Source organism: Chaetodon trifascialis, chromosome 2 (genome assembly GCF_039877785.1).
Source record: "Chaetodon trifascialis isolate fChaTrf1 chromosome 2, fChaTrf1.hap1, whole genome shotgun sequence".
Taxonomy (NCBI): Eukaryota; Metazoa; Chordata; class Actinopteri; order Chaetodontiformes; family Chaetodontidae; genus Chaetodon; species Chaetodon trifascialis.
Window position 1 is genome coordinate 21,939,152 of NC_092057.1, and position 12,479 is coordinate 21,951,630.

At 41.1% G+C, this 12,479-nt stretch overlaps 1 protein-coding gene across 1 annotated transcript; it reads right to left on the bottom strand.

The window, feature by feature from the left end:
- Nucleotides 1-985: 985 nt before the first annotated feature.
- On the bottom strand, nt 986-11,610 carry pld5 (phospholipase D family member 5). The gene is made up of 10 exons (XM_070984738.1): nt 11,238-11,610; nt 8,927-9,063; nt 8,117-8,300; nt 7,788-7,896; nt 7,224-7,351; nt 4,963-5,160; nt 4,092-4,243; nt 3,783-3,948; nt 3,534-3,624; nt 986-1,961 (listed from the first exon to the last, which is right to left on the bottom strand). Exons 1-10 carry the CDS (start codon nt 11,268-11,270, stop codon nt 1,720-1,722), a joined length of 1,440 nt encoding a protein of 479 aa, XP_070840839.1. The 5' UTR covers nt 11,271-11,610; the 3' UTR covers nt 986-1,719.
- Nucleotides 11,611-12,479: the final 869 nt, after the last annotated feature.

Below are 12,479 nucleotides of genomic sequence, written 5' to 3' on the forward strand. Positions count from 1 at the left end.
CACACACACACACACACACACACACACACACAAACACACAAATGCACACACTCATGTTTAAGCATTTTTGGGGACATTACGTAGGCTTACATTCATTTTCTGGAGACTTACCTGAACCTAACCAGAACCACTATGTGCATAACCCTAAGCCTTACCCTAACAAATGCACACACACACGCACGCACGCACGCACGCACGCACGCACGCACGCACGCACGCACACAGAGCTGCTGTGTTGTGTTGTTTTTGTTATGATGATATGATTTATTTAGAAGAATGACAAAGATTTAATAAATGTGATAGAAAAAAATGCCAGATAAGAGATGTTTTCACTCATTTAACAGCCCGTTTATAATTATACTACAGGTACTACAGTATAGTTTCTAATGTTATTTGACATAAAATTAAATCCAAGTACTCAATTTGATGTACTGATTAGACTACTGGAATTTGATTCCACTGGTTTGATACTGTAATCCTGTGTGTGGGTGGTGTGTAGGCCACTGTTTGCTAACACACCACCAGGCTAAATTTGGTTCATGCAGTCTATTGCACAGACTTCAAATGAAAGTAAATTCATGTTTTGGGCTGTTTCTAGTCTAACAGAGTAATTCCTTGGACATACTGGAGTTACTCTGTTTCAGCAACAAGTGGCTCTGTTATTCCAATAATCCAAAACTATTTGAAATGTGGTGTAGGTGCAAGTTGAGAAGGTTATATTACACACACTGGCCTTGTTAGATACAACTGTGTCCACATATGTTTTCTAATTACATGAAAACTGTGAAGGCCTTTATTTAAACCCAACAACAGGATCAGATTCGGGTAGTCAAGAGGCCTCCTTATTTAGTAACTACCTTGCAGCTTGTTAGTGGTTCTGGTGAATGGAACATGTGAACAATGGTTGGGGAGCTACATTAGTCAGTGCTGATAGAAAACTGCACATCAGGAAACAAATTCAGGAGAAGGCAAGACACAGACATGTCAGTCTCATTATTATCTGTTGAGAAGCACCTGGCCTTGTTTTATTGGGACTAGTGAAGAGATAGAAAAAAAAAGAAAATAACAATAATTAGGAAAAGGGTACATTTTATGAGGACGGATGGACATTTTTAATGAAATGATAAACAGCTGCTGTTATGTCTGTAAAACTATAACATAAGCCTTTCTGTGTGAGGTAACCACATCAATTAAAACTGCAGGAAGTTTAGCATTAGAGTCCTAAATGCTATACAAATCCAAAAGTATTAAAAAAAACATATAAAATACATATTAAAACTGTTAAAAAAAAAACTCATCATGATTAAATACTAAATGTGATTTGTTGTGGTTGTAAATGAAACTGATTTTTGTTGTTTGATGGGACATGTTTCTGGATTTACAGTAAATAAGGTTCACATCGAGCATATTGATTTTATAATCAGCATATTGCTTGTTCCAGTATATAGTGTGAATATGAATATTTCTTTCAATATTCATGCAGCATAGCATGCTCATATAACAGTCAACAATTCGTTAAGCAGTTCAATACTATTACTGTACTTGCAGCTGAGTCAAAGTATTACCTCAGCATTTTCTTTATTAACTTTTAAAATAACGTGGTGTTCAAGTCTAATAGTGTAAACCACATTCTCATATTGTGTTAATGTGTCGTATAATCTACCATATTCAGCCTTATGAGCATTTAGGATATTTAAAGACATTGTATAAAGGCTTGTTTTACTCGTTTTCCTCCTTCGCCTCCATGTGAATTTTGGCTTGATGCAGATTTCTGTATTTTCCCTGCTGATCTTTGTTTCCTTGCAGACTCTTAGCGTAACGTGACCTCCAGTCTCTCTCAAAAGCAGCCTTGACGCGTTCCAGGATTGTCACTCCTCTCTCGTGAAGATCATTTTTCATCTTGACCACCAGCCCAACTCCTGCGTTATAAGCAAAGTCACTGCCAACCCAGTCGTGGCTACCTGTGAACAAACAGCAAACATTACGTTTTGTGTCTGTAACGAGTCTCTCTGAATAAATCTGCCAACCAGCACTTTTAAAGCTCATTGACTGACACTTTTGATGTTGTTAGCTTAATCTTAACAAAAAACAATATGTATACAATGAACAGTTAGCACTTTAATGAAGAGTTATGTGGTGGACTTTTTCTTGTCTTGTCTTCCTTTTTCTTTACTTGTCCCCCCCAACTCTGTGACCTGTCTGACAGCTCTCAGCTGGCTGGAAACAGAAGTGACCTTGCTTGTGGGAGAGCTTCTGTGTGTTTGGTTTGAGCTCAGCCTCTGACTGAAAGAGCTCCCCACAGACTCCAGCTCTCTCTGTTATTTCCTCCCACTTTCTCTCCTTTGTCTTGTCGTGTGTGTGTTGATGAAGCAGATTCACAAAGCCCTGGGAGCTTGTTGTTTCCCCCTTTTTTCAGTCTTTGTTTGAAGCTACGCAAACTGTCTGCTGGCTGTAGCTTCATATTTAATGGCAACAAATTGACAGTGGTACCAATCTTCCCGTCTGAGTCTCAGCAACACAGAGAACAAGCCTATTTCTCAAAATTTCTACTAGATCAACGACCAAAATTGTTCCTTTAAATAAAGAACTGTGTAATGTTTGAAAATTGCACTCAGTATAAAATGAAGATGTTCTGAAATACCTTTAAAATGTGTGGCTGTAAATAAAATCAACAAAAAGAAAAAGTAAACTGAACTACAGACAATGGGATAAGACCAACCGTGACCCAGGAGTACTCAATAGTCATTACTACAGTATCATATCACTGCTCAGTGCTCATGGGTTGGATCACACTCATCTATGAACCTGGCCTTCATTTTGATCTCAACGACACGCCTGTGAAGTCTCATGACTGCGTCTTGCACTGTTATGATGCTATTGCATTGACAAAATCTGTCTATAGACAGAAATACAGGCAGACAGACATACAGACACAACAAATGAGAGAAAATCAGCTTGGTAGTAATTTCTGTTATAGGAGATGTCAAGCCATATTTCACTATGATGACAAACACAGACTCAGATGGTGAAAACAGTACCAGCTGGTAACCTAAGCCGGCAGCACATTCTACAATTTGATCCACTGGAAATGAATGTTGACTGACTTTGTCCTCTGTTTTCACATGCTTCATTGCACTTATTCACAATGCATACATCCTACAAATCTCCATGCATTGCTACATATTTTACTTTAGCACCCTGAGCTGCTAATGTCCAAAGGTTTTTGCAGATTATATTTGAGATTTTTCACATCTTCTTCCTTGAATCCAATATGCTTGTTTGATAGTGAGTCGACTCATCTCCCCTCACTAAACTTATCCCAGATCCCAGACCAGATCTTATTCTCTCTGTTTTGTTCTTCTACTCTGTTGTCATACCAACACACACACACACACACACACACACACACACACACACACACACACACACACACACACACACACACACACACACACACACACACACACACACACACACACACACACACACACACACTCTGGTAATTAGTTGCAAACTCGTGATACTTCGCCTACCAATGTAGACAGCATTGTCGGTCACCATGTACTTGTTGTGATTGAGTCCATGTTGAATATCATCCTTCTGCTCCTTGTGACTAAAAAACCTCTGCAAAAAAAATTGATCAAACAAAATCAGCACATGAAGACATCACTCTCATTCTCAATTTGATACTTGCATAATCAATCAAGAAGAACGTCCACAAGTTCACTCTAAACTAGAGCTTTCACAAACCATATTTGGAGGAATTACGTCAAACCACGTACCACCTCTAATGAGCAGTTGAGCAGCTGCATGCAGAGCGACTTGAGGGAGGAGACAAAGTTAAAGGTGAGGGGGTGAGTCTTCTTCCAGAAGCTTATCAGCAGGCGAACTCTGATACTTCTCAGTACCACCGCCTCTCTGATCACCTCATCAATAGCCGACCAATACCTGTTGATGCAACCATTGCAATGACACACATTTTTATAATCTAAAGGCAGTGATACACATACAGTGTTTTTACGTCGCTGAAAGATTTGATTTCAGTTAATGAAATTTATCTGTCAGAAGAAACTGCGTTTGTTTCGATGTACCTTGTGACGGAGGTTCCTCTGAAACTCCTGCTCACCAGAGGGAGGTAGTCGGTCACGGATATGAAGATGAATGTCTTTGCGCTCTGGATGACTTGATAGATTGCGTCTACATCTCTGGTGCGATCTTTAGAGCAGAAGAGATCAGGAGAGGTCTGCAGGAAAGATGCATCACTCAGACAAGTTTGTACCCAAATTCAATTAAAGATTATGAAAGTTGAAGAACTGAAAGGTGGACAAAAATATGCTTTTGGCAACTTTTAATATCCAGTTTCTATCAGTTCACTAAAGAAAAGTTGATAAAAGAATCTTTTAATTAACACCTCACTGAAATGCCACACTGATAAGGACAACATAATTTGTGTTTATGATCTTCCAAGACAGTCAGTGTAACATTTTATAATGTAGTAAAGGGCAAGAAATACAAAAAGGCCCATTTCTCCAACCGTGCATCACTACCAGCGAGGTGCAAGAGCAGGTTGGAGTTGGCAGCAGCTTGTGTCAGCATGGCTCCATTAGTTCCTTTAAGATGATAAATGTCCTAAATGCATCTGATAAGCATCCTGTCGCTTGGAGGGCAACAAGATTCATTACTGTCAAATTAGGCAGAGGTACTGATATATTCAGACTCAAGATGCTCCTCAGCATGATATTACCATGATTAATCACCCCCTGTGTGTGTCTGTTATTAGTTGGTAATGAAACTTTAAAGACGTCTAGTCCAGAGTCAGGAAATTGGTGCCCTAAGAGGAATATAAACCAGTCTAAGAATTTATTACACTCTCAACCTGTGGTTTGTGCGTGTTGGATTTTTAGAGTCTAATTATGTGTTAACATACACCAAATATTGCAACATAACAAAGTCGTTCCTTACAGACACATAAGCTGTGGCCTCGGCTGCATTCAGTTGCAGCTCCAGGGCATCGTGCCTCCCATAGAGGGCTGTGACTCTCTTCGACCAGATGGAGGGGATGTAATCCCTCTCGTGAAGCTGCCAGTAAAATGAAAAGATTCGGTGGAAGTCCAGAGCCAGACAGCTGCAGTTGTATAGCACCACCCCCAGTTCTTTCCTCTGTGGGGCGTCAGAAAGGAGCACACAGGAAGAGGTGATGCAGCAGAAAAGTTGCAGTCTCAGTGTAGGTGTGTTCACTGGAGAGACATGCTCTAGCAAAGTGAGAAAGGAAGTTATATAAAAGGCAAAGGTGATGCTGGTTTTAGAGTGAGAATAGAAACGCTCTGGGAGAGGATTTGATAGTCTAATCACGGCCTAAAGACTGACAGAGTAAATGTGTGATACAGCTTTAACATTTTCTCACTAGTTTGATGGTGAGATATTTTATTTAGGTAGTTAAAATTAGACATTCTAGTAGTTGTTTAGGCTATAACGTTTTATGTGTTACCTGTTAGGTGAAATAGAATGATAGCTACTCTGGATCTTTTGATAACGGTGAAGTTATCTACAAGAGTAAGAGTGCCATCTGCTGGGTCATGTGACTATACAGCAACAGGTTTTATTTCTGCCCAGCTAGCTGCTGTATGTGGATTGAAACTGCAGTTTCATTTACAGCTGCATTCAGTGTGGTCACAAAGCGTCCCTGACCACCTCTGGAGGAAGCACAATCTGTCCTCAGTGTGTCTTGGGTGCATTTACACCTGTACTGTCATGTGGTTAAGCGCTATCCAACTGCAATATGATCACCCAAAACACATTTTAAAGCAAAGTGTAAAGGGGGTCAAAGACTCAAAACATGAAATGTTGCAGTATACAGTCAGACACAAAGTTAGGCTAAGGTTTTTTCATTTTGCCAGACACCGATAGATTTGATGAACATTGACAGATGACAAATGACTGGAGACAGTGATAGATAATGACGGCTAATATGCTATCCTACGCCCCAGAATACTCCAGGATTTCTTTTCACGACAGAGCAACTAAGACTCTCTACAGCTGCAGTGACTCTGTGGGGCTAAAGGTCAACATCAGCAGGCTTACACACTGACAATGATGATGCTAACATGCTGACGTTCAGGTATAGGTCAGTATTTACATTGTATGATAAACATGGAAAATGTCCAGTTGTGTGTATTAGCATGTTAACATTTGCTAACTAGCAATGATTAGTTAACAAGTTTCACAATTCATCCTGAGGGTGATGCTCATGTGTAGCACCAAAGGTCATGACAGATCTATCCAAGAGATGAGACATTTCACGCAAAACCACAAATATCAACCTGATGGCAGCACTAGAGGAAACATCAGGGGATCACTTAAATCAATAGGATTCATCCTGTGAGTGCAATGGTTATATGTATTTCATGGCAATCCAGACAGTTGTTGTGGAGACATTTCAGTCTGGACCGAAGTGGTGGACCAGCATTGCCACGCATGGAGCTGCTCGCACAGCGAAAACAGCAAAATGAAAAGTAAGCAAGAGGCAAACTTTCTAAATATATTCTCGCCTGCTCATTAATTACACAACAAATTTTTTTTGTGTGTTTATTCTCTTCTGGTGTGTGACCCAGAAGGAAGCACGCAGAGGTTTCACTCCATTTCGCCTCTGCCCCCTTCGTCTCTCTTCTTTCCCGCCCTTCTGTCATTTACTGTGTGTGTGTACACACCACACACACATTCAGACATGTGCCCATTCCTTCCTTCCCTCTGGCTCCTTAGTTAATTATACTGAACAGTAGTTCTACCTCCAGGCAGTGCTGACGCATGAAAAGTGCCAGGTAATCACTTCAAGGAGTAGTACGCTAATGCTCCATGGTTCTTGCTCTATTGTGAATTACATACAAAATGCAAAGTGAAATGCTACTTGTCTTCCTGTCCTGCCTCAGACAGCAATCTTAAATCATCCCTGATGCCTGTTAAGAGTTGCTGGAGTAACTGCATAAAGAGGTACAGGTGTGCAGTGGAACTAATCCAGACTGTGCATTATGTTTGAAGTCCCTGTGGGGTGCCAAGGTTATTATTTAATTCAATACATGTTTGTCCAGGTCTAATATCTGAGAGACCAATAGCTACAGAAGCCATTCAGAGGCCAGACATGAACTGCAGACCTGACCACACCTGACTGCAGAGGCTCATATATCCTCTGTTCTGAAATTCCTCTTGTCGTTGATGTTTGTTGTTACCTTGGAGAGTGACCTCCAATCCATATCAGCGCTCCCGATGTAAATGTGCTTCCGATCCACTATCCAGAATGAGGAATGCAGTCCTCCTCTGGTAAGAGCTGTCATATTAACAAAATGAACCTCTGCATCTAGACATGGTGAGACAGACAGAGAGTGGTGGCAGTATGAAAAGTTGGAAAGAATGAGATGGAGAGAATAGTGGAAGTCTGCCAACTGGCCTTGGACTGTCTGACAGACATGTGGGCAAAGCAGGCAGGTGGCCTGAGAGGTACATTTGCACATTCATGATTTTTTGACCTTTCATTGTGAAGTTTGGCAGACATGAAGGTTATATGACATGTGCTGCAGAGCTGCTGGATGGGGCTGCACGGTGTAAATGAGCGCACATCTGTTTTACTTGACGAGATGCTATGTGTGATAAGTACAATATTGTGCTGCTGACAACAAAAATTTTTACCAGAAATGTTGTCAGGTGAGTTGTTAGGAGCTATAAATCTTCATTCTGGTTGGCTACAGTGGTGTAACAAATTGCTTTTCTCAAATCAAAATATGACAGCCACTCACTGTGTGCTGCCAAAGTCTTCAGTTCAGCAGAGTTAGTCAGACTGCTGGCAATCTTCAGTTTCACCCCACGAGATTTCAGGCTGAGCAGTCTCTGGAACAAAAGCTGACCCTGAGGAGGAGAGCGATGTTCTGTCGTTTGAGCAGTGTTTCTGGATGTCTCTTAAAAGGGCACTGCTTACATCTCAGCAGGACTAACCTCATTAAAAGACTCCATACACATTTACTTGAAAATAATTGCATTTCCTCTTAACAGAACACCTGGGAAATGCTTCATGTTCTGCGGGATTGTAGGGGGATATATATTAAGGCAGTTTGTTGTGACTTTGTACCTGTTTGGCAGTGCTTGGTATTGTTTCCAGGCCCCACGGGTTTAAGGTCCAGACAGGTGACACCACCTCAACTGAGTGCTTTGCCTGGTCCAACAGTGTGTGAAAGCCAACAGAGAGAGGGAGGTGGGGTCTGCCATCCACAGGGAGGGAGAGGTCATCTGGAATATTCTCAACAAGCTCGATGCTGAAAGGAACACATGCGTCTTGAGTTTCTGGAGCCTGAAAGGGCATCTCAACAATTCTGCACATCAAATTTCGACATTTTGAAAGAAAAAGAATAAAAAATATGAAACTTTAAAACTGTACACTGTGACTGTGAATTTTAGAGTGGAATGCCCAATAGGCTGGCAGTTAGATCCCCAGTTAGCGTCTATGTGCAAGATACTGCTCTGCATGGACAGGCCAGCACCTTGCAAGGTGGCTTAGGCGCCATCTGTGTGTGTGTGTGTGTGTGTGTGTGTGTGTGTGCGTGTGTGTGTGTGTGTGTGTGTGTGTGTGTGTGTGTGTGTGTGTGTGAATAGGTGCATAACAAACCAATTGTGAAGCACTTTTCTGTGAAGGTAGAAAAGTGCTACATAAGGGCAGTTTTTTACTGTAGTATGCTCTTTAACAACACGTTACCATAAGGTAGTAATAGGAGGAACCAGTGAAGAACCAATTAGAAATGAGACCTGATCATTTATGAATCAAACTTGTTCCTAAATAATTCGGAATTGATGATTATGCATTAGACTTGATATCTTGATTTGTTCATAGATATTTTGCACTGTACACAAATGTCTTGTTATCAGATTTCACAGATCACCTTACCGGCAGTCTGTGCTACAGTTTTCCTCTGTGATACCGTCCTCATCATCCCCCCAGATGTTGACTGATGAAAAGATCAGTGCCACCAGCACAGCGAAGCAGCAGAGAAGGGCAAAGATGGCAATGCACTTCTGCTGGTTCTGGAAGATGAGTTACACAGACATACTGAGCAAAAGTCAGCAGCACTGTACAGCTCAACCCCTCCCCCGGTGTTCGATAGCAACTAGCAACGGAGACGTTGACAAGGCAGTTAGTTTTGGGTGGTGTACAAAAGGCAAATTATCAGCCCTTAAATGTTAATGTCCTCAGTCAATACCATTGACTAGAGATTAGCATTCATGATCAATACAGAACAACATCTTATTGTGACAGTAGAAACCCTTGATTTGACAAGCAAGGAGCAGAGGAATTCACAACTCTGGAGCAAACCTCCCCCCAGAGCTTCACAAATCTCACTTTATGCCACAGAGCAGAGGACAAGTGAAGTGGAACGCTCTCCAGCTGAAGGCAAATTGACACACACTAAAGCCCAACTATAAGAAATATTGGAAAGCTCTGGTTTATGCTTTTCTGTATACGGGCTGCTTTGTTATTTGAATCCCAGCTGAAAGAGATTTTATGACCTCTGTGTCAGAGTGGATACACCCAATGTCGCATTTACTGTATGAGAAACAATATTAAAGGCTTTATTAGTGTGCATGCATGTGTGTGCAGTATATGGCATATACTGGCTGTATTAGAGGTGGAATGGGAGTCAGTGTGGTCAGAGGTTATGATGCAGCAGCCTTATTGCACTGATCCAGCCCGAGCAGTCTCGATTTTCACTGTTTTAAAAGTGCAGTTAGGCAATTCTTTTTGCATACGACTACAGATTTTCACCCTCTCATTCCCCGCCCTGTTTGGCTTTGTCGTTTTTTTTTTTTTTTTGAGCTGTCATCACATCACATTACATATTCTCTTTTGTTGTGTTCAATCAATCACATGATTTGCATCCCACTGATGCCATTCAGCACCGAGTCATATAGAAGATGGTGGTTGGAGGATATTTGTCAACCTCATCTACCACACGTTAATGAGGTTGAAACACTGGAGCCAGTCGGTTACACCTAACACTCCTCTGCTGTCCACTGAGACCACTGAGCTCTTCATCACATTTAGCAGAGTCAAGGACCATTCTTGACTTGTGGAGATGCGCATGGCTGCGAAGAAATAAAGCCTCATGATACAGAACAAGACTAGCGCAGCGAGACAGGTCAACGATGCAGTAAGATGCAATATTTCCTTCACTTCAAAAACATAGTAACACACTGTTTAAGCAGCTTGTCTCCACAGCTGTTTTTAAGGCAGTCAACATAACCTCACATAGCTAGAAATGAGTTTTGAGCTGATGAATTCACTTATGTGCCTGAAAGAAAGTCCGGTGACAAAAAGGAAAAGATGAAAAGAAAATATCCCTGACAATTATCTGGCAAATATTGAGCTAAATGAAATGACTTTGGGTTTTGAGAAAATTGATTTTCTGATATTTTTTTAGTTGAATCATGAACAGAAAATTAATTGGAAATAATTGAATAGATTCAATAGAATCTGTCATTCAAAAATGACAAACATTAGTTAGTTTGAGGCCTCTCTCATGTGAGAAATGTCTTTTTTTCTTGTTTTTGACAAAAAAAAAAAAAAGAAGCAATTTGAAGAGTTAACCCTTTATGGGCTCTGGGAAATTGGTCAGGTTTTCACTATTTTCTGACATTTTACATACTAAATCAATAATTGAAAATTAATTTTGATGATCAGTGGAATCATTTAAGTCTTTTAACTAGCAAAATGCCAAATATTAGTTGGTTCTATCTTCCCAAATGTGTGGATTTTCTTCTTTGTCCAGTTTAAGTTTACATAATTGTAAATTGAATATATTTGACTTGGTTGATTGGACTAAACATGCAATGTGAAGACGTCCTATTGGGCTTTGGGAAATTGCAACAGACGATTTTATGAAATTTTAAAATTCAGTATATTATCAGCAAAATAATTCAGTAAAATTCATTATTCAAAGAAATTATTTGTAAATTAGTTGGTAATGAAATTGTTAGTTGCAGTCATCCCTAACTGTACTTTTTATACTCATCTTTGTTTTCACTGGATAATTGTATAACACATCCAAATGAATCAGTCAGTGAATAATAAAATGGAAGCCAATAAGAAATGCTGAAGGCAAACATGCAACAAAATCCCACAAACAGACGAAGTGAGAATAATAGCACATATTAAACAGATGCAGAGTGAAGCGAGCATAGTCGAGAGTTGTAAACGTCACCTTCATGGGCTCCTGTGGGGCCGGTCCCGCCATGAGAGCAGCACGCCTTCAAACTTCTCTGACAGGTGGGAAACAGCAGCTCAGTCACACATCTTTTGCCTCTCTGTCTTTAACACCCACCCAGTCAGTCTGTCCCTCTCTGATGTCTTCATTCTTTGACAATGTCTTCATCGTGCTGGTTCCTCACTCTCTGGAAAGTATGTGTGTGCAACTCAGCTCCAGGTCTGTCCCATGTCCTGAAATGGTTCTTCCAGCCTCTTAGTGTGTGCGTCTGTGTGTATGTGTGTGTGAGACAGATGTATGTGTGCTGCTCAGAGTCTGCTTTTCAGCGGAGGTGGCGAGAGAGATGGAGAAAGACCAACCCCTCTTGTTCAAATGGCCAATACAGAGCTGTAGCTCCGAGCCCCAGCAACCCCCCTCCTCCTTCTCAATCCCTCCCTCCTCTTCCTCTTCTCTCTTTATCGTCGTCTTTTATCTGCCTTGTGAACAAACCTCGTCTGGCTGAAAGCAGGTCTGTTTTGGAGGGAAGGGATGCTGAAACATGTCACTGGTAATCCACTTTATTTGACAGCTGCTGCAAAACTGCAAAAACTCATTAGGTGGGACATATACTCAAACACACACACACACACACGCACGCACGCACGCACGCACGCACGCACGCACGCACGCATGCACACACGCACACACACACACACACACACACACACACACACACACACACACACACACACCCACCCAGTTCTGATGGAAAAGACAAAAGAATTTAAAATACTCCTCTAGCTCCAATTAGTAACCCGGACTGACATGTAAGTCAGCAGTAATGTTTACTTTAATCCCGACCAGCATTCATTCGTGCTGCACCCCTACTTCATATAGCATCAAATCTAAAGCGCTGCGTCTTTCTTTTGTAAAGAAGTATATTACAGGGCCTCTGTGGGGAAAAATGAAATATGGAAACACTCTCCTCCACCATTTATTTGCCCCAACCCTTCAAAGATGAATATAGCCTTATAGCAGAAAACAACATATGCCGCTGACTGCAGGCAAGCTGCTGCTGTTTAGAAGTACTGCACTGTATAGGGAGTGAAGGAAGGACCTAATGAGGGACAAGGGAGAAATGAGAGGAGGATATTTTAAAGTTTAATTGGTTTTAATGTCTGACCTATTTAGTAGTAGTCAGTTCACTTAACTAGCACAATGGGATGCAGTCAGACTAATTTAAAAAGTTTCAAGTTTGCT

What these genes read in the sequence shown, in the direction of transcription:
- pld5 (XM_070984738.1), bottom strand. Translation starts at nt 11,270, where the DNA reads ATGGCGGGACCGGCCCCACAGGAGCCCATGAAG. An exon ending in AACTGTAGCACAGACTGCCG is followed by an intron (nt 8,301 to 8,926) that starts GTAAGGTGATCT and finishes TGTTCCTTTCAG; the next exon opens with CATCGAGCTTGTTGAGAATA. An exon ending in ATTGGAGGTCACTCTCCAAG is followed by an intron (nt 5,161 to 7,223) that starts GTAACAACAAAC and finishes GACGCCCCACAG; the next exon opens with AGGAAAGAACTGGGGGTGGT.